The following is a 23,348-nucleotide window of genomic DNA, read 5'->3' as shown; positions in this document are numbered from 1 at the left end:
TGATTGCTTTTATTATAATCTTTTATTGGAATTTCTTATTGTGATTTTTATTGTAAGTTTTTATATCAATTATTTATTATAATCTTGTATTGTGTTTCTTTTTATTGCTATTTTTTATTGTGATTTTTATTGTGATTCTTTTTTTGTAATTTTTATTGTAATTTTTTATTGTGATTCTTCTTATTATAATCTTTTATTGTAATTTTTTAATTGTAATATTTTTTTTAATTATTTATTGTAACTTAGTAAATAATTTTTTATTATGATTCTTTTAATTGAAATGTTTTATTGTGATTCTTTTTGTAGTAATTTTTATTATAATTTTCTAATGTGATTCTTTTTGTTGTAACTGTTTATTGTAATTTTTATTGTAATTTTTTTTGATAATTTTTTATTGTAATTTTTTGTTGTGATACTTTTTATTATAAATTTTATTTTAATTTTTCATTGTGATTTTTTTGCTTGTAATTTTTTATTGTGATTCTTTTTATTATAATTTTTTTATTGAAATTTTTTATTGTTATTCTTTTTTATAATTTTTATTTCAATTATTTATTGTGATTCTTTTTTATAATGTTGTATTGTAATTTTTTATTTTAACTTTTTATTATAATTTTTATTGTGATCTTTTTATCATAATTTTTTATTGTAAATTTTTATATTGATTCTTTTTATTATAATTGTTTATTGTAATTTTTCATTGTGATTTTTTATTGTAATTTTTCATTGTGATTCTTTTATTATAATTTTTTAGTGTAATTGTTTTATTGTGATTCTTTTTATTATAATTTTTTATTGTAACTTTTTTTGTAATTCTTTTTGTTGAGATTCTTTTTATTATAATTTTCTATTGTAATTTTTTATTGTGATTCTTTTTATTGTGATTCTTTTTTTATAATTTTTTATTGTAATTATTTATTTTGATTCTTTTCATTATAATTTTTTATTGTTATTCTTTTTATTCTGATTCTTTTTATGATAAAGTTTATTTTAATTTTTTTGTGATTCTTTTTATTATAATTTTTTATTGGAATTTTTATTGTGATTCTTTTTATTGTAATTCTTTTTATTGTGATGCTTTTTATTATAATTTTTTATTGTAATTTTTAATATAATGTTTTATTGTAACTTTTTATTGTGTTTCTTTTTATTGTGATTCTTTTTATCATAATTTTTTATTGTAAGTTTTTATTGTGATTTTTTATTGTGATCCTTTTTATTTTAATTTTTTATTGTAATTGTTTATTGTGATTTTTTATTGTACTTTTTATGGTGATTCTTTTTATTATAAGTTTTTGCTGTAATTTTTTATTGTTATTCTTTTTATTATAATTTTTTATTGTAATTTTTTATTTTGATTCTTTTTATTATAGTTTTTTTGTAATTTTTTATTGTGCTTCTTTTTATTGTGATGTTTATGGGGATTCTTTTCATTATAATTTTTTATTGTGATTCTTTTTATTATAATTAATATTTTTATTATAATTTTTCTTGTAATTCTTATCGTGATTTTTTATTGTACTTTTTTATTGTGATTCTGTTCATTATAATTTTTTATTGCAATTTTTTATTGTTATTGTTTTTATTATAATTCTTATTGCAATTTTTTATTGTAATTCTTTTTGTTGTGAGTCTTTTTATTGAGATTCTTTTCATTAAAAGTTTTTATTGTAATTTTTTATTGTGATTCTCTTTATTGTTATTCTTTTTATTATATTTTTATGGTTATTTTTCATTGTGATTTTTTCGTGTAATTTTTTATTGTGATTCTTTTTATTATAATTTTTTTATTGTAATTTTTTATTGTGATTCTTTTTTGTAATTTTTCATTGTAATTATTTAGTGTGATTCTTTTTTATAATTTGTTATTGTGTTTTTTTATTATAACTTTTTATTGTAATTATTTATCGTGATTCTTTTTATTGTGATTTTTATTGTGATTCTTTTCATTATAATTTTTATTGTAATTTTTTATTTTGATTCTTTTTGTTATAATTAATGTTTTTATGATAATTTTTCTTGTAATTTTTTTATTGTGATTCTTTTTATTGTAATTTTTATTGTGATTCTTTTTATTATAATTTTTTTATTGTAATTTTTTGCTGTGATTCTTTTTATTGTAATTTTTGTTGTAATTTTTTATTTTGATTTTTTTATCATAATTTATATTTTTCTTGTAATTTTTTATTGTGATTCTTTTTATTTTAAATTCTTTGGTATCAATATCTTTTTGTTTTTTTTTATTTGTTTTTCTCTGAAGCAGTTTTTAATTCCTCACATTTAATGACTTTTTAGATGTTTAGTGATTTGTGAGGATAGGTTTTAATATTGATATCATGGAATCTTATCCATATTAAAATTCTTTTTGTACAAATACATTTAAAAAGGGTATTTATGCAAGTAAGGTTCTATGTTTTAATTTTTAATTTGCTATGTACTTAAGTTTTTGTTTGTTGTTATAATGTTTTGTTTTGTTATAATTTTTTCGATTAGGAATTGGGGATATTTCTGTTATTTTTATACTTAAAGATTCCAAGATTATATAGAAATTTGTGTTTTAATCTTTGTTACTTTCTGTATTTGATTTTGGGGTCTTTTGGTTTGTTTTTTTTTGTATTTTTGAAGCCATAAGAAATATATTCTTTCGTAATCCTTCCTCCCAACCTTCCTTGGAATCCTATAATGAGAGATATTTGCAGGGGAAAAACCCATCTCAGGAATACAAAGTTGATATATGCAGACAGTGAGTGTAGATACATGCGACTGTTTCCTTTATTTCCTAGAACCAAGGCTTAATAAGGGAGTTTCTTGTCGGTAGCATTAGGGTTCTCTATCTGATTGACCCTTGCCATCGCCTTCTAATATCAGTGTGTGGGAGTTGTTTTTGTTTTTGCTTTTTGTTGTAGTGGTACATTAGTATTTCTCTTTTTTTGTGTGGGGGTTTACTCTTATTAGAACTTGTCATAACTAACCCATAGGTCAGGTCGGGTCTCTCTGACTGCCTATCTTGCCAAAGTAAGAGCCAAAGGTGAATGTTATGTACTCATAACCAATTTGAATCTGGGTTGTGAACTTCTCAACCACCAGAATCCCATTCTAAGGCATTACAAGTCACCACCTACAGCCATCAGGGCTACCTGCTATTGAGGGACTTTTACCTTCTGAATGGGGGGAGGCAGTAGGTGTATTCTGAAGCCCCACTGAGAAGGCCTTGTATGCATAAAAAAGTGCTAAAGTGTGTCACAAGAGCCAAAGAGATAACAGGCAGAAACAGTTTATTTTAAGACATGAAATATGTTGTCATGCTTACATGATTTGGAGCTCTCCTACATTTGTTGCTGGTGCTTCCCAAATGAAGTGCATGGAATATCTTTTCGTATTGGTCGAGTGTGTGATCCCTGAATCTATCTGCAAAATGAATAGGACACGATTTAGGTGAGAAGAAAAAATCAACATTTGTGAATGTGCATTTCTTTTTCAAGCATAAGGATATGTAAATAGTCATCACAAATTGTTAATCGGAAAGAATTCATGTTTTTGTCAATGTTCATGAGTCCGTTTTCATTTTCTCAAAATTTGTTCATTAGTTTTTTACAACTCAAAAAACAGACAGATTTTCAGAAAAATTATGGTTTGTCTTCCATGGCGCTAAAATGGACTCACATTTACATCTCTTTGCAAATTTTCACAAATTTGTAAACTCTTTTATGAAATTCTTCAAGCATGCAACAAAATGATTGCTGGTTGTTTATATAATTTAAATCGTGTTAAATACAGAAGTAATCAAACATCTCAACAAAAATAACCTTCTTAGTGACACTCAATATGGTTTCCGTTCTGCTAGATCTACAGCAGATGTCCTTACAGTTATATCGCATAGGATTAGCAAATCTCTCGACGGTGGCAATCTTTCTAGGGCAATTGCTCTTGACATATCTAAAGCCTTTGATAGGGTATGGCATAAAGGTTTACTTCATAAGATCGCTAGCTATGGTATAGCTGGAAAAGTCTTCTCAATTATTATATCATTTCTTTCTGATAGGTTCATAAGAGTAGTAGTTGAGGGGCAAAAATCAGAAGCTCACAGTATTAATGCCGGTGTCCCTCAGGGATCCATCCTGGGCCCAACTCTTTTCCTGATCTACATTAATGATCTTCCAAATCATATCCTTACATCATTTGTAGACATTTATGCTGACGACACTACCATTTATGGTAGCACATCTAAGACAGTAAACGACCAAGTTCTCTCCAATTCTCTCTCCTCTGATCTTGAGCACGTAGTACAATGGGGAAAGGAGTGGCTGGTTACTTTTAATGCATCTAAAACCAAGCTTCTCTCTTTACATCATCAACATTCTAATTCACATTTGTCATCAATTGAAATGAATGGCTCTCGTCTTCAGGAGGCCTCAAGTTTTGACAAGCTTCTGGGCTTGACCATTACTCCTGATCTTAAATGGAACACGTATGTCAAATCTGTTGCCAAGGCCGCTGGAAAAATGGTGGGATCTTTCTATCGATCCAGTAGATATCTCACTGCTGATGCTATTCTCTACCTATATAAGAGCCAGGTACGTCCAAGGATGGAATACTGTTGCCACATCTGGGCAGGAGCTGCTAGAAAGGACTTGTCCTGCCTTGATAGAGTTCAAAATAGACTTCGTAGCCTCGTAGGAGATGTCCTTTTCTCCTCCTTGCAACCTCTATCTCACAGAAGAGATGTTGCGAGTTTGTCTCTGATGTATCGTTATTTTCATGGAAAGTGTTCAACTGAGCTTCAATCTATGGTCCCCCCTCGCCAAACTTTCACAAGAAACACTCGTCTAGCTGTAAACACTATCAATAATTTCCCCCACTCTTTATCTGTGCCTAAACCTAAACGTAGATTCCATGAACAAAGCTTCTTTCTTAGAACTGCACGCCTGTGGAATTGTCTTCCGTTTTCCTGCTTTCCGGCTGACTACAATATGGTTGTGTTCAAGTCTAAAGTAAATAAGTTCTTGATGAGCCGTTCCATATAAGTTATTAAATTTACCAAATTTTCATTACTAATGATTACTATATTGACCAATTTCTACTGTACACTCTTTAACCCTTATCCTTGAGTGGCCTCTGGGCCTTGATAATGTGGTGACGCCTTTGTAAAAAAAAAAAAAAAAAAAAAAAAAAAAATAGAAAGTAAGAAAGTAGATCCCGTTTTACTTGTATGCTTTCTTTATTTTGCCATAATTATAATATTTACTAATTGTATTGTGTATAAATTTCTTTCTGATCGAAACACACAATTGAAAGCAAAGTCCTGTACGAACATTTACACAACTTTTCTTAAGTTAATCTTAGTGTGTGTGTGGGGGGGCACAAAACAACATTAGTATTAGGGGTGTAGCTAGAGTAAACGTCTTCTGGGATGATCCACTAATGACCCTGATTCACTGTGTACTTAATGGTTATCTGTAGTTAAGGTTATCTGTCATACATCTACTGTTAGAAATTTCAGAATGCAAGGGCGATAACTGCTAGATTGTCCAATCACGCGATTATTTTGACCAATGAAATTGCATTGTTTCAGTTGCTGTGGAGGATTCAGGAATTGGCGGGAATATTGCGTTTCTTCAAACAGATTCCTATTGCGCGTCGAGCAAAGCAGACGCGTGGTATCTCGTGCCTAATGAACTAAGGCAGGGTTCTACTCTATATGTTATCTCCGCTCACTTAAATACGGATACAAACCTGAGGCAAAATGTTCTATGGACTAATTACTTCATCATCATTGTCCGCAGGAGGGCAACCTTTATTATGGAACATCGATCGCAATGTGCGTTGTTCTTATTGACCAGTCTGGAAGGATTTCGAGAACCCTCAACCATTTCTACGAGCGCACAAGAAGAAAACTACCTACACCTTTCGAGGCATGAACTACCCGCCATTTGGCTGAAGCTAAAGAGGGCACTCTTTTGCAATATGGACTCATTTTTACCTTTCTTGTAAATAAATATTCTTGGAATTTAAGGTGAGCCTTGTTGCTTTTCTGTGTGTCTCTTTCATTCTGCCAAAGGCAACAACGAGTAAGAGAATTTCTTACACCGTTTTTATTGCAAAAGAGATCCTCCCCCCTCCAATTTTTTTTTTCTTATGAGTAATAACGTTCTTATTGCATAAGATTTCGATTCCCCACCCCCCACATTATTTTGGATTTTTTCCTTTCATTGTGTCGCCTTTAAAAAAAAAATAATATTTAATATTAATTTTTATATTTAATTTGTAATGGTCCTTAAAAAAGACCATGTGCTTTGAAAAAAAAAAATAATATATTGAATATTCATTCTTATATTAAACTGTAATGGTCCATAAAAGAACTTATTCATTGAAAAATAAATATTATTTCATGTAAATTGTAACTTAAGTTCATTTGAAAAAAAAAAAAAAAATTATTTCATGTAAATTGTAAACTGAAGTTTTAATTCGTAAAAACAAAAAAATACCTTTCAAATATTTTACGATAATTGTAATCGTTTAAATAATGTATGGAAAGCAATTATATATTAATTCTTGAATTTATAATTGATTCATTGTTGAAATGTGTTGTCGTAATGTCGGTCTGAACTTTCCTTATGGGTTTAAATTCCTTGTTCATTGAGAGTTTCGAATTTTGTTGACGTAAGCCCCTTCAGATAATATTTGTTTCTCGTCGGAGAATCTTTTTCGCGCCCTTTGCTTTTATTTCCCCACGTGAGAACGGCCATTTTTTTTTCTCGTGTTGTGTCCTTCGAACATGGCAAATTCAAATCTCTTTGGTCGAATACAGGCTAAAAAGTTTTGTATAACGGCTTCTTTGGATTGGATGAACGAGAAAGGAGGTGGGCGTTGTACAAATAATTTTTCTTCCGACATCGAGAAACGGTTGTCTGAAGTGGACGATTTATTAGATCAGTTAATTTTCAAGTCCCCAGATGAGGAAAGACTAAATATCTGTCGTGACTTCGAAATGTTTAAGGCGGGAGTCCACGACAGACTGGCTGAGCTCCAGCCGGAGATTGAGAAATCAAGGGATATTGTTCCTATGAAAATGGAGTTGGAGTGCCCCCCCCCCCTTTAATGGGGATCCAACTCCCAATAAGTTTGAATTCCGTGGGTTCCTAAGGAAATTTGAATTCTGTACTGCGAACATGAAAAGTGCAGATAAGTTATTATTGCTAAAATCCAAATTATCAGGAGAGGCGTTTAATATTATTTCTAGGTTTGATGTGATTCCTGAGAATTACAATGCAACTTTGGAGTGTCTGAAGGAAAAATATTTAAATCCTTCAGCAATTATGAACAAAATATTCGACGACATTATTCTGCGATCAGACTATTATGTGTCTTTAAGAGATATCAGAATCCTCCTTCAGCGAGTCAAACTAGAACTGACGGAGATGGATAATTCCTTTGGCACGGATTTTCTTACAGATAAATCCACCTTAGGAAGATTAATAGCTCATATTCTGTTCGCTAAATTTCCGAACAGTGTTCGCAGAGAAATAATGAATAAATCCTGTGAACGGTTTCCTTCTTTAAAGTCTATTTTAACTTATACGTTTGACGTTATAGACATTATAATGGCGTCACCTTTAAATGCGTCAAGGCGGGAAATTTTCACTTGGAAACTCCCCAATTATATCATTCCCTTCGGTGAGGGGTCAAGTTTTTTAAACAAAAATGATAAGGCTGTGGAAAAATTGCCAGCCTTCGATCAAGTTATTAAAACACTCCCTATGTGTCAGTCATATTTAATTCATAGTGTATTAAAGCCAGTAGCATCTTACGAGGATGTACTGCAACCTTTTTTTGACGGTCCTGCTGTTGAACGTGGAGTAGAAAAGTTTTTTTCTCTGGACTCCATAGGTATCGAGGATGCCAACCAGCTGTCTTCAATTGATAAAGAAAAAATAAATGCCTTCGAAGAGGCTATAGTTCTCAAGGAAGGAAAATATTACGTCGAGCTGCCTTGGGAGCATGACAAGCTTCTCAAGGTGGAGTCCAATTATGTGCCTTCACTGCGAATAGTGCATAGGGTGGCCCAGTCCTTGGAAGGAAAAGGACTGTATAACGATTATATACAGGTCTTCAAAGAATACGAAGACTGCGGAATTATCGAACCTTTCTCCGTTCCCCATGGAACTTATGAGAATTATAAATGGATTTCCAATCGGCCAGTAATTAAAGAAGGTCTGGGAATAACTACAAAAATCCGCCCTGTTTTCAATTGTTCGTTGAAACGTAAAGGTAGCATTTCGATTAACGACGCTGCTTATTCGGGTGTTAACATGACTGCATTGTTGCTAGATATTCTATTAGCTTTCTGAAAGGAAAAATATGTGCTTTTGGGCGATTTGCGCAAAGCTTTTTTACAGATCAGGTTAAAATCTATTGAAGATAAAAATAGATTTTGTTTTTTCCTCAAGGTAGATGGCAAATTGTGCGCCTACCGATTTAATACTATTATATTTGGGTTCAATGCCAGCCCTTTTATATTAAGCTTTATACTTAAGCATCATGCCAAAAAATATGAAGCCGATTTAGCTTCACATTCGATTTCCAATAATTTCTATGTTGACAACTTAGTTACTACTAATAGCGACCGAGATACTCTAACCCATGTGTATAATAAAGTCCGCGACAGACTTGGAGAAGCGGGGTTTGAACTCCAATCCTGCGACTCCAATTGCACGAGCATACAAAATAAAATGATGGAAGACGGTACTATCTCGTCTCCTTCCCCCACCTTTGAAAAGGTGCTGGAGTATCAATATTCTGTTGAAAGGGATACCCTTAAACTCACTCCATCTGTAATAGATGGCAATGCCAATACCAAACACAAGATATTATCCCAAGTTTCAAGTGTATATGATCCATTATCTTTACTTCTTCCTGTCACCGTGCAGGGGAAGATTATTATTAGTCAACTGTGAAAAAAGGAGTTGTCATGGGATCAACAAATCCCTGAAGAAGTTAAGGCCACATGGCAAGCACATGCCAACGAGCTGAATTGTATAGGGGACTTTGAATTTCCTAGATGTACTCTCCTAGCGGAATTCCCTGTTGAAATTATTTGCTTTAGCGATGCTTCTAAGCATGCTTATGGGTTTTCCGTGTATGCAAAACAAGGTGCTCAGTGTTCCTTGATATTCGCCAAGGCAAAAGTGGCACCCATCAAGGGAAAATCACTACCTGTTTTGGAATTATTAGCTATATTTCTAGCGTTTAAAGTTATTCCACAAGTTTTGGGTGCTCTAGCGCCCATCAATATCAAATCCTTTTTTGTCGTGTCTGACGCACAAGTAGCCCTGTCATGGATTTTGAATGGGAAGGCTGCGAGAAAAAATATATTTGTAGAAAATCGCGTGTCAGACATTAATAAGTTCATTGAAAACATTAAACTTAAATATGGGATAAACCCTAAATTTAGATATGTTCCTTCATCGGATAATCTGGCTGATCTTTTAACCAGAGGTATTACTGCCTCTAAGTTCAAACAATTTTTCAAATTTTGGACCTGCAGACCAGATTGGCTTAATCAAGTTGAAATCAGCTGGCCCACGTCCCCCTTGCCTTGTCTTAACAATGTTAACAGGAAGATGGTAACATGTATGTTCTCGGATGAAACTGCTTCTAACGAGAATCACTTGCCAATTAAAATATCTGATTTTTCCTCATTAACTAAGGCTATTAATGTCTTAGAAAAGGTTGTGAGATTTGGTGATAAATTACGTCACCGAAAGACTGACACCGTCAAGAGAGCTAAATTGTTGCTCTTCTCTCATTTACAAAGGGAAACCTTTCCCACAGAACTTGCTTAACCCTCTAATAGGGCAGCTCCCCCAAGAGTTACGGCCCTTGGTTTATTCCTAGATAGGGAGGGACTGATATGGACTCAAGGACGTATTCAGAACTCCGAGGTTTTTCCATATGAAGTGAAATTTCCTATATTGTTAGGAAAAAATACCCACCTGACCAAATTGGTCATTATTGAAGCTCACCAAAATTGTTGTCATATGGGAGCAAATTCAACCCTTAGCAAGGTGAGGCTATCGGGTTTTTGGATCCCCCAAGGGAGACAGGCGGTGAAGTCGGTTCTCCGTGACTGTGTTATATGTAAGAGAATTAATTCTCTACCGTACAAAGCACCCTCTGGGTCTCAACTGCCTTCTGATAGAGTAAATTTTGTCCGGCCCTTCAAATGTGTAGGGGTGGATTTTACTGGACATTTTTTTGTCAAAAACAATAATGAGGATGTCAAAATGTACATCCTACTGTTTACTTGCATGAGTTTACGTGCCATACACTTGGAATTGGTACCGGACATGAGCGCAAGATCTTTCTTGTTAGCGTTCGTTAGGTTCACCAACTTATTTGGTGTACCAACTCATATGTATTCCGACAATGCTAAATCTTTCATAGCGTCGGGTATTATATTATCAGACATATTTGTGTCTGATGAATTTAGAGAATATTTCAAATCCACTACTATTGTTCATTATACAATTCCCCTGTACTTTGCATGACATGGTGGAGTATGGGAGAGATTAATTAAAACGGTGAAACAGTGTCTTTCCAAGTTGTTGAGTAGGAGGAGGGTCGGTTATTTCGAGTTCCTAACCGCCCTTTCAGATGTTCAAAAGGCCATAAATGATAGGCCACTAACATTTATTTCAGCTTCTGACAGAGGCCTTGATGGGTTGACTCCCAACCATTTTTTGCAGACAGGATATCATCCCCGCCTGCTTATCAATCTTAGCGGTTCAGAGGACCCTTGTCCACAACCTCCAAATAGAAATTCGCTCTTACATTCCCTTGAAATGAGGGATGAAATTGTCAGTAAATTTAAACGTATTTGGCATAATGACTACTTGCTCTCAATTAGAGAAGTAGACGCCCACATTAGAGAAAATGAAACCTCTAAAATATCAGAGGGTGAAATTGTTCTTATCAAAGCTCCTAATAAGTCCCGGCCCTTCTGGGGGTTGGGTAAGGTAGTAAAATTATTGGTCGGAAAGGACAACAGGGTTCGTTCAGCCTCAGTGCTGAAAGATGGGTGTGTCCAAATTCATTCCTTAAAAAATATTTATCCTTTAGAGATAAAACATAATCCTAAACCTGCATTAGCAGAATTTGCGGAAGAAGGAGGCCCCTTCTTTTGCCCTACATGTTCAGTCGCCAACGACAGAACAACACCTATGGTGTGTTGCGACTCGTGCAATGAGTGGTACCATTTTGGTTGTGTCGGGGTCGACCAACAAGTTACCATTGAAGATAGGGTGTGTCCGGATTGTGAGGACCAAACACCAAGTTAATAATTGTATATTCCTTTTATAGACTCATCAGTAGAGTCATTCCTTTTATTACTAATAAATTCTCTGTTTGCCATAGAGAGATCGTTATAAGTTCAGATTGACAACAGACACACATTGAATTTAATTGCTATTATTGTGTTAATATTAAGTCCTTTGGGACAGAATTTCATTGTAATAACTTGTCCAAGTAGGCGACAATCATTAATTTCCCGATAAAAAAAAGAAAGAAATGAGTAATCCATTTCTTTGTCTTCCTTCCTTTGGTAGTGTGTTAGAAATTTCAGAATGCAAGGGCGATAACTGCTAGATTGTCCAATCACGCGATTATTTTGACCAATGAAATTGCATTGTTTCAGTTGCTGTGGAGGATTCAGGAATTGGCGGGAATATTGCGTTTCTTCAAACAGATTCCTATTGCGCGTCGAGCAAAGCAGACGCGTGGTATCTCGTGCCTAATGAACTAAGGCAGGGTTCTACTCTATATGTTATCTCCGCTCACTTAAATGCGGATACAAACCTGAGGCAAAATGTTCTATGGACTAATTACTTCATCATCATTGCCCGCAGGAGGGCAACCTTTATTATGGAACATCGATCGCAATGTGCGTTGTTCTTATTGACCAGTCTGGAAGGATTTCGAGAACCCTCAACCATTTCTACGAGCGGCCGAATTCAACCAGCATCTTCCACAAGAAGAAAACTACCTACACCTTTCGAGGCATGAACTACTCGCCATTTGGCTGAAGCTAAAGAGGGCACTCTTTTGCAATATGGACTCATTTTTACCTCTCTTGTAAATAAATATTCTTGGAATTTAAGGTGAGCCTTGTTGCTTTTCTGTGTGTCTCTTTCATTCTGCCAAAGGCAACAACGAGTAAGAGAATTTCTTACACTACGTTAATCTGTTTACCAGTGTTGTAGTATTAGTAGTAGAGCCCCATCCAGTCCTCCTACCACTCCCCTCCCACATCTCTTCTCCCGGTTTCAGGCTCACCATCAAGCAGTTACGTTGTGTAGACTTTGTTAATAAAACGTATTTCATCACTCTCCTCGCGTCCTAACCATCCACACTTATTAATATCACAACATGGTGTTAGAAGTAGTCGCAAAATAATCTACTGATATCTACGGTTATCATAAAAATTAAAAACAAACTGAAAAAAAAAGAAAATAAAAGAAACAAAAACAATCAAGTCATTAGTCTATGCATGCGGAGATGCTACAAAGAAATTGAAAAACAAGTTGTATTAATCAGTGTTGTAATATATTGGACAACGTTACTTCCCTTACACGACTAATCCTCACGTGACTAAGTATAGCCCTTTACAGCCAGAGGGCGTGGCCAGGATTTCCAGTTTTTTTACAGGCTAGGCGCGGCCATTTTGGAGGTGACCTTAATCACGGTCACCGAGATATAAAAGGCCTGTTAACTGAAAAATGCCTGCAGGCAATGTGGTAAGATTTGTCGAACTGTTACTGTCGATACTATATGACGGCATTTTAAAAAAGAGCATTAAAACATGTTAAACGTATAACTAAACCCCCACCACCCACCACTACGATCACTTGCCCTCTCCCCTTTCTATAGAACTCTCCTAAAAAGGAGGAGGACTATGTTCTTGTAACATGGCTGCTAAATAAAGCTGCTATTATATTTTAACTTCTGTGTCGTCTTTACTCTGATACTAACCCGTGAACGTAACATGGTAGCAACGGTGTTTATGGAATTAATAACATCCAAGGAGACCGACAAATCATCAAAGAACGTGTAAGCAGTATTACTTTTGGTTTTAACTGCAGTCAATCAACAGGCAAAAATCACTGCTCACACAAATTCTTGCAACTGACTTTGCCGCTTCTCAAACGTCAAATGATTTCTCCTTCCTCTCTCACCCACAAGACAAGTGACCTGTTGTTATGAGGCACTCACACGTGATCCCGCGAGACTTCATTCACTACAAAACATCATGGCCGCCATGATGGACTCTTTCTTTCTCGACGCGTGCGACTCATAGGACAGACAGACACAAGGACGTTTGTATGGTAAGTCATTTTCCCACACTCCCCCCTGATCTCATGATCATAGAGATGGCAAGGGGGTGGTAATCGTCTTTGCTGGGTGCTTCTTCGAGGGGGGACGACACACACCTCATCTTCACTTGTGCTTTCGTCTATGGTCTGAGATTCAAGCATCTCTGTCTCTTCTGGGAGGCTACTAATCTCAGAGTCATTGTCTGATGGTGGTGCTGCAATCCAGAGAGATGCCTCGCTAGATTCTGACTCTGATTCGCTGATGTTGTCTAGTGATGGTTGCGTTACTAACCATATGTCTTTAACATGACAGGGCACACCGTCGACCCACACTGCTTGTGGGCTGATTATTTCAGTGACTCGCCCAACTCCATACCTTGTCGTACACTTGCCTCGTGGATTTTTGATCCACACAACATCCCCTTTCTTCACTCTCTCTTTGGCTACTTCCAGTTCAGGTAGCGGGTTTGACTCTATGCCCTTCAACCTGACATGATACCTATGCAATGCATCAGGTGGCGCCATAGAGGGCGAAACATCATCTTTCAGGATTACATTGTACAAATAAACTACCTCAAACACTGTGCAGCCTGATCTAGCCGCGATTGTTTTGACGGTTCGATGATTCCGTTCAATGATCCCATTTCCACTAGGTACATGGACGCATCGAAACCTCAGATGTATTCCCCAGCTGTCAGTAAACTTCCTAAACTGCTCACTGGTAAATGCAGCACCATTTTCAAGCAATATCTCTGTTGGAGGTCCACGTTCAAGGAAAATATTGTTTAGTTGATGGACAATAGTGACTGTATCTTGTCGACGCAGCATACGCCATATGGCAAACCTTGATGGACCGCAATCAATTAGAGTCAGGAAATCCTCGCCATTGTGGTGAGTAATGTCTATTGCTAGCCGGCTCCAGTGGCTCCTAACTTCCAACTTCCCCTTTTCCCAGCGAACGGGTGCCAGGTCAATGGACTGGCATTCCACGCAGTTTTTGACCACTTACATGACGTCTGCTCTTTGCACTCCTGGTTCAACCAACTTAGAAAAATCTAGGGTCTGCTTTACTCCAGGATGCCCGCTTGTTGGTGGATTTCCTTAATCCAATTAGATTGACCAGGGATCATAGATGTGGCACAGGGGGGTTGTGTAGATTCAACAATTATGGCATGAAGCCATCTTTGAGGTACCCTTGTTAAACAATCTGCCTTATTTATGCTGGATCTGACCAGGGACACCTCCATTGATAGTGCATATTCGTTCACCAGGCTCATGATCGTGTTGAGCCGCCGACGGATGAGCATCTCGCTCATTGCTTTGGTTCGCACTTTAGCCCCTTCGGTAAGAGTGTCTGAAATCCACTTATGGATGCAAGCAGAATCTGTGAATAGTTGCAGGATGGTTGTCTTCCAAAGGATTGCCAAATTTATTCCCTTGATCACTGCATCGATTTCTGCCAGGTTTATGTGTTGGGAGTCCTTTTCTGGGTGCAACCAGCAAGCGTCTTCCACTACGGCTCCATCATGGACTAACGACCCGTCAATGGCAAGAGAGCTTGCATCAACCCACACACTATGGTCCTGGCTGTCAACACACCATCTGCCCCGTGCTGGATCTTCTTTGTGCACTCTGATGAGGACCTCTCTGACCATTGTATTGAGAGGGGCATCATAAATTTTGTCATCCCATCCGGTGGTGACGTCAGAGGCTCTACGTTTGATGAATGACACAGCAATATGAAACCAGCCATCCACAGGAAGGTGTTCAACCAACTTTCTGCACAATAAAAATACATTCCATCGCGTGAAAACACAGAGCATACCTGGGATTTCATTGCCTCGTTTACAACACAGGACATAATCTTCTTCCCAGACCTGCAAACCGAGCACTCTTGCATCATCCCGTAGCCTTTCTGGTTCCTTGCTGAGAAGGCTAAAGTTGTGAAGATGTTCTTTTATGCGCGTTGCAGGCACAATTTCTTCATCCACATACACATCGTTAATAGATGCAGATGTTGGCCGCTGAATGCGCTCATCCTTAGTCAATATAGCGTCAACAATCCTTTGCATAATTGATGGTGCCACATTAAGTACAAATCCCATGTGGGTTAAGCAATACCTTTCTCCTTTGATGAGCACCATTTGATAGGACCATAGTGACTGATGCACATGCACTTGAAGATATACTTTACGAAGATCCAGCACAGATACATTAGATCCTGCTTGCTGCCATTCCATCAACTTCTCAGTACATACATCCGCACGGGCTGTAAAAGGATTTACGTACTCGTTTAGTTCCCGATAGTCGAGTACCGGCCTCACCTTCTGTTTATTATGCTGGATAACCGCCATTAATGGGATCAGACACTTTGGGAGGCCCAATTCCTTCTCTGGATAGGGAACTAGCCATCCATTTTTTATATCCAAGTCTGTAGTTCCTTATCATATTCTCCATGAATTCCCAGGGGAATTTTATATTCTGGAACCCTATTGTACAACTTCCCGGGTGGCTGCTCGACCGACCATTTCCAAGAAACTGTCCAGGATCTCGTACACTGGTCGAATTCCGCATGAAAATCAGGCTGTTCCAGTTTCATGGATGCACCCAGAGCAAGGCAAGCGTTAGAGAAATGTGCCTTACCCTCACCATCAATACGGACACCACCCAATTCTTTGATAATGTCCATTCCTAACAGCAGGTCATAACCAAGAAGGTCCCCGCTCACAACCAGGGCTTGTACGGTTATTGTAGGCCCATCGCCGACACGTGTACGAATGACACTAACTCCACAAGAGGCTTGCGTGCCCCCGCCGACTGTCAGTACTGGAATCCTCTTCTTGTCACAGTATGCCTTGCGCACGAGAGTCTGCGTGCACCATGTGTCTACAAGCACAAAGCATTCATGCCCGTTCATGCACACTCTCACTGCGAGTAGCGCCCTATTTGTCGGGAGAGAATACTAGAAAAGTGGCTTGGCCCGCCACATTTATAACAGTTTACGCCATCTTCTAATGGAGTAGATGCTTCTGTGGCTGCTAGCACTGGCTTTGCATCTTTTTCTTTTAAAATATTGCGGGCTCTAGCCAACAATTCGTGGAGCCCAATCTTGCTAACCCTTGATGATGCTCACAACAGTCGGCTGGTGTCGTCCGGGAGTCCTGTGAAAAAGGCACAACTTAATATGCATTCAGTCACTCCACCAAACAACGCAGTTAATCTCTTTAAATCCGTCAAGTAGACATCCATCGTCTCATCCAACCCAAGCCGCTGTTTGGTGAACTGCCTCCAGGCAATAAAAGGGTCCGTAGCAAAGGCTGCGTATAGTGTCTCCTTAACCTCCTCCAGAATTGGTTCATCCCTGAGCTGTTGATAAATGGAGTATGACCCCTTGGTCAGCCTCAATGGGATGACAAGTGTGGGATCCTTTATTTTGCAAAGCCGGCAGACCAGCTCAGCCTTTTCCCACCACTCAACTACCGAGGGTCTGGCAGAGGAGCCATTGAACTCCAGTATCAATCTTAGATCAAACTTGTCCATTGCAAAAAAATGGGCCGAAATAGCTTACAGTCAATCAACAGGCAAAAATCACTGCTCACACAAATTCTTCCAACTGACTTTGCCGCTTCTCAAACGTTAAATGATTTATCCTTCCTCTCCCACCCACAAGTGACCTGTTTTTATGAGGCACGCACACGTGATCCCGTGAGACTTCATTCACTACAAAACGTCATGGCCGCCATGATGGACTCTTTCTTTCTTTCTCGATGCGTGCGACTCACAGGACAGTCAGACATGAGGACGTTTGTACGGTAAGCCATTTTCCCCATGTTTTCTTTTTATCGGTCAGTTGCTCCAATTAATGGCTTCCCTTCGCCTTGTGGTTCCTGCTAATCTCTGCAGTCTGTTATTATTATGATCGTTATTATTGATATCAAGTTGCTGTCATAAGTGATTCTTGCCAGAACTTTCTTTTTTTTCTGCCTCTTTGCATTGATTAACTTTCAAAACAAAACACTTCTGCCTCATGGCGATGTCTGCCAAAGAGAATATAACTGCTACAACTAATACTGTTTAATTGACTAATGATATGTCCGGCTTACACATAAGCCCACCAGAATGACGCATATTTAGTGGGAATAAGGCAGACTCCTGGAAAATATCTCATAAATGACAAATTCTACGATTTAAGAATACTGTTGAAGACGTGTAATTTTTGTACCCGATGCAGTGACTCACTTCTGCGGGACAAGATTGTAGAAGGTGTCCGTGACCAATTAACCAAACAGGAGCTACTGAAGACACAACACCTTACCCTACAGAAGAGTGTTAACATATGCAGAGCGGCTGAAAAGACAGTTGAGGACTCCAACATGAGCGCACTGGCAGAAGTAATCGCTAAGGGGTGGCCGCATAATAACGAAAGCTTACCCAACTCTATCAAACTGTTCTTTGATTACAGAGATGAACTCATGGTACAAGATGGGCTAATACTGCGAGGACAGAGAATAGTCATACCGCATGCTATGCGGAGTGAGATGAAACAAAAAGCATATGCCGGCCACCTCGGCATAAATACATGTCTGCGAAGAGCGAGGGACTTAATATTTTGGCAAGGAATGTCTAAAGAGATTAGACAATACATCGAAGCCTGTGGCACCTGTGCAACCTATGCAGACCGCTAGCCAGCATAAGCACAGATCATAGCACCAATGCCGGAAATACCTTGGCAACAAGTAGCAACAGACCTATTATCATGGGGAGGTAACAACTATCTGATCACAGTAGACAGACATAGCAATTTCTTTGAAATTGACAAACTAGATATGCCCACATCAGAAGCCATGATTGAATGCATGAAAGCGCATTTCGCACGCCATAGAATTCCAGAGGAACTGACATCCGACAATGGTCCTCAATTTTCATCTTATGCATTCAGAAAATTTGCAAGGAAATGGCTATTCATACACGAGACGATATCGCCAGGCAAGAGCCAAGCAAATGGTGCTGCCGAAGCAACAGTAAAAATTGCCAAACGCCTCTTCCAGAAATGCAAAGCGTCAGGAGAAGATCCATTCCTGGGATTGTTGAACCTACGCAACACACCAACTGAAGGACTAAGCACCAGCCCAGCACAAAGACTCTTTGGTAGAAGGACAAGATCAACGGTACCAGCTGTCGAATTAAAGCTCAAGCCCTGTTACCCACATTCAACTGATGAAGCATGGAGGAAACAGGAGAGAAGAATTAGGCACCATAAGACGGTAAAAGTGGGTGATAATGTTCGAGTTCAGCCACACAGTCTTTACAAAAGAGAGTGGAGGGAAGCAACAGTCCAAAAACGAATGACTGGTAGGTCCTATGAAGTGAAAGCAAGAGACAGACAATGATATTGCCGAAGCAGATGATTCCTGCACAAAACGCCTGAGTCAAAACATTTCTTCCCAGGACACTATCAAGCAACACGCACAGCTGATGATCACCCTCAGTCCCAAATACAGCCTGACAATCCCATATTACAAAAAGAAAGGATTACACAGGAAAATGAACCGACTGAAGAAAGCATTTCTGCTAAATCCCACTTCCACACTGTAGAGATCCCTAGATGTAAAAGATCTTTTTACTCCAATAGTTTCTTCCCCAGAACCGCTAGACTCTGGAATTCCATTCCAGGTCCCTGCTTCCCCAACAGTACTGACGTGCAGAAGTTCAAGTGTAACGTGAACCGACACCTTGCTGCCCAAATCCCTACATAGTACCCCAGTAGTTGTTGCCCCTGATAGTAGCCCCCTACACCAAAGTGGCAATTTACCTTGCTTGGGGTGAAAATGTAATAAAAAAAAAAAAAAAAAAAAAAAAAAGAACAGCTGACCACGCGCTCAGGACGCATTATTCGAAAACCTGCATGAACAATTCACCCTCCCCTATGTTGCTGTTCGAAACCATATCCCTACCCCTTCCCCCCTTAGAAGAAAACAAAATGAACAAACACCCTCCCTGACGGGGGGGGGGAGATGTTGCGTATGCGTTATACCCCACCACTGCCCTCACTTGCCCTCTCCCCTTTCTATAGAACTCTCCTAAAAAGGAGGAGGACTATGTTCTTGTAACATGGCCGCTGCTATTATATTTTAACTTCTGTGTCGTCTTCACTCTGATACTAATCCGTGAACATAACAGAACCCAATTCGATTAATAATGAAACTGAACTTTATTCAATATAAAATATAAATATTATCTATGTAAAATTACATAATTTTAAAGCAATATTCAATCTAATACTGATACAACTGAATTATGAATTTAGGGAACAAACAATTAAAGAAACATAAAAACACAAACAATTCTTGGCCTTCAGAACAAGATCACAGTGTAGTAGTATCTGTTCTGATGCTGCAATTCATCTTTTCTGTCCTCGGCTGGTGGAGGAGAAATCCTTCATGACTGAGACAATTTTAATTTTTGTTCCTGTCCAGAGTGTCCCTTATTGGGAAGCTGGATTTTCCTTACAAGATTATATGTTGAAATATTTAAATAAATATTACTTTTAATACAGAAATTACATTGAAAGTTTTGTTTTTTGTTCTTCTATGTTCATTTTTTCCCATGTTTTTCATCAAAATGTGAAGCGTATTTTCATCAGTTACATGGTTAGGAATCCTATACCCCGCTATAGTCTTCATTTTCATAATGGTGCAGAATACATGAATTCGAAAGTACCAGATTTGAACTGCACACTTCCAGGGGAGATCTTGTTAGTACTCTCTCACCCCGGCCTTTCCATCCTCTCTGACCCTTCACAACTAGTTGACGTGGTGCCAGTCGATGTCATCTATGCCAGCTTTTTTTTAATTATCATTGTTATAATAATAATAATAATAACAATAATAATAATAATAATAATAATAGTGCTTGTGAAGTGTATACCCCGTGCTATATTTTAGATAGTATTTCTGAGTTAAATTAAATTTTTATGATATCTTTTTTTTTATTAAATTGTTAGGTGAAAGTGCGGAATAGTTAGAACGCCCCTCCCCAGTTAAGAATGGCTTTCTAAATGGTAATGTTATTCCAGCAGGGCACGTACAACATTTACTCGTACTTCATGGGGAACGTGGACCCTGCGTAAACAGTATTTTTATTTAATGATTGCTCCCTGTAAGCGCAAAAGGTTTTATTTGGTTTATTTAATCACAAAAACTTTTTTGCAGGTATTATTTGAGGCCAAAAAGGGTGGAGAATATTATTTGAATATGTATGAAAAAATAATTTTACAAAAAAATAAAAATCTTTAGTGGAGAAAATAATAAAAAAAATTAAAATGAAATAAAATAAAAACACGTAATAAAAGTATGAATCAATTTTATCCCAAAAAACGAAAAAAAAAAAAAAAGAAAAAAAAAGAAAGAAAAGTCTGAAGTATATACAAAGAAAGTAAAAGAAAATGCTTTAATCATTGACTGAAAACACTGTTTACGCATAATCCACGTTCCCCGTGAAGTACCCATTACCCATATAAGATAAAATTCAAGAAAATATGTTAACTAAAATTTAATGTACTCTTTATTCATATTAAAACTTTAATTAAAACTGATTAGTTTAGGCACCGCCAAAACTGGGGGGGGAGGAGGCAGGTAAGTACTTTTTGACGGATCGTCTTTTTAAAAATCTACCAAAAATCAGGTAATTATCCAATCAATACGAAATTTTCAGCGATTATTAAGAGAAGAATGAACTTTATAACAGTGTACTTATTTTTCATAAACGATATTTATATATATATATATTTGCTTACAACCCCCCCCTTGTTTTGAAGTGGGAACAAATATGCTTAAAATAATCATCTGAAACTAAACAAAACATATTCCGTTGTTGTAAGGGACAGGATTATAGATTAAAAAAAAAAACAAACAAAAAAAACCACTTGTTTACATACCTTATTTTGACGTCTGAATATCAGAACTTTGATTGTGTTTAATTATTCCGCTTTTGACTTTTGGAGTGTGAAATTCGGTGAATATGTTAAGTAAAATAATTAATTTAAGCTAAGCAAAAAAAAAAAGTATTTTTTTTAAATATTTATACGAAAAAAGCCATTTTAAAATCTTTGATAAATAAATTAATAATTTTTTTTTAGCGAGCCGAATAATGCATGACCATTATTAAACAGGGAATTCTTTGAAGAATCGATACAAAAAAAAAATCGATAAATATTGTGCCCTTTGTGTTAAAAAATATCATCAGTTTTTCGATCCCATTTGATAACGTTTGCCGCCTTTCGACTACGCGCTGAAATAATTTTGTTGGATCTCCATGACGCCTGGAGCTAAAATATTGAATTCATCGATCATTTTAGTTAAAAAAAAAAAAAAAAAAAAAAACTGTTGTGAAAAATGCTTCTAACTTTAAAATATTTGAAAAAACTCAATGAAAAGTTTTATTTAAAAGAACGGGCTGAAAATATTCTCATATAAAAATTGTTTGTTTTGCAGTTTAAAATAATAAAATGAAATATTCGATTTTCTTCGTAAGAAAATTTCAAAAACAGGTTCACTTACTTTTATAATTTGTTAGATCAAAATTATCCAAATGAATGTGCAATTATATAATTATCCAAATGAAGAATTGTTCATTCCCTTTAGAAAAAAAAATGTTTAAATAACCACAAGGGACAACGAAAAATATTTTTTATGGCTATTAACGTGGTCACGTGGTTGAACACAATACTCTTTAGGCACCATATACCTACATGTTGATCTGGTAATGACGTCACGCTGTCATGTTCATTGACCTGTACTTACTCTTGGTGGCTTCGCCTTAATGCTCTATGTTATAACCAGAAGAATTTGGCTTCATGTGTTTTTATTCATGCTGTGTGTTCTAGAAAGAACACATTATTTGGCGACGATGCACAGATAATGCAGAGGAACAATATGAAAGCAATTTAAACAAAAGATAAAACGGCGAAAACCCACACCCCAACGAATAACAGAAAAGTGCCACATCAGCGAAGAATGGACAAAATGGTATTGCTAGGCACAATTAAAGAATGGGACAGTGCAGAAGAGGAATTCTTGCACTATATTGAAAGAATTAAGGTTTTTTTGTTTTTTGCCGCCAATGATGTATTGAGTAAAAGTAAGAAGCGTGCTTTTATTTTTATCAGTTGTTGGTCCCAAACAATATGCTATCCTCAGGTTTTTAGCCAAAAACAAGCCTGAGCAGAAAACGTTTGAAGAACTGTGTATTATGATGGAGAGGCACATCAGACCGTCCCCCAACAAGATACATGAACGTTTTTTGTTCAACATGAGGGACAAACAAGAAGGCGAGTCCATCAGTGAATATGTAGCTGCACTATGAAAAATGTCAGAGCATTGCAACTTCGAAGAAAAGATAAATGAATACATACGTTGGTGGTGGGAGTTAAGAATATCCAAGACCGCCATGGGAAAGAATCCACATAGATTATTCAGGTCCATTTTTGGGACACATGTTTTTGATAGTAGTGGATGTTCATTCAAAGTGGATGGAGATATGTATCATGAAAACATCTTCTGTGACAGCCACAATTGAGAAAATGAGAGGGATCTTTGCAACACACGGACAACTAGTATTGGTCGTGAGTGACAATGGTACCTGCTTTACAAGTCAAGAATTCAAAGCATTTATGAATGCCAATGGAATTCGGCACATTTTCACAGCTCCTTACCACCCGTCCTCAAATGGATAAGCAGAGTGCAGTGAGTGCACATTCAAGGAAGTGCTTAAAGGGATGCCAACAGACCACAAGGCTACACTTGAAACCAAGGTGAACAGATTTTTATTTCCCTATAGGATAACTCCCAACTTATTAACTTGGGTTTCTTCAGCTGAGCCGATGTTCAAACGGTAGTTAAGGATGGCGTTTATTTGGTAAAGCCAGACATTCACAAAGCTCTGTATATGAAAAATAAAATGGAAAGGGGGAGAAAAGTAATG

General features: G+C 36.8%; 1 protein-coding gene across 2 annotated transcripts in view; it reads right to left on the bottom strand.

Moving 5' to 3' along the window:
* LOC145279888 (ferric reductase 1-like) overlaps positions 1-23,348 on the bottom strand; it is a 459,209-nt gene that overhangs the window by 283,909 nt on the left and 151,952 nt on the right. For both annotated transcript variants that reach the window (XM_080131362.1, XM_080131363.1), the window contains exon 4: positions 3,311-3,408. In XM_080131362.1, coding sequence (XP_079987488.1) covers positions 3,311-3,408 — 98 coding nt within the window. The remainder of the gene's footprint in view (positions 1-3,310; positions 3,409-23,348) is intronic.

This window comes from Euprymna scolopes, chromosome 7, assembly GCF_053919585.1.
Source record: "Euprymna scolopes isolate OS-2025 chromosome 7, ASM5391958v1, whole genome shotgun sequence".
NCBI lineage: Eukaryota > Metazoa > Mollusca > Cephalopoda > Sepiida > Sepiolidae > Euprymna > Euprymna scolopes.
Note: the sequence above shows the minus strand (reverse complement) of the source record. Positions and strands in the feature narration are given on the sequence as shown.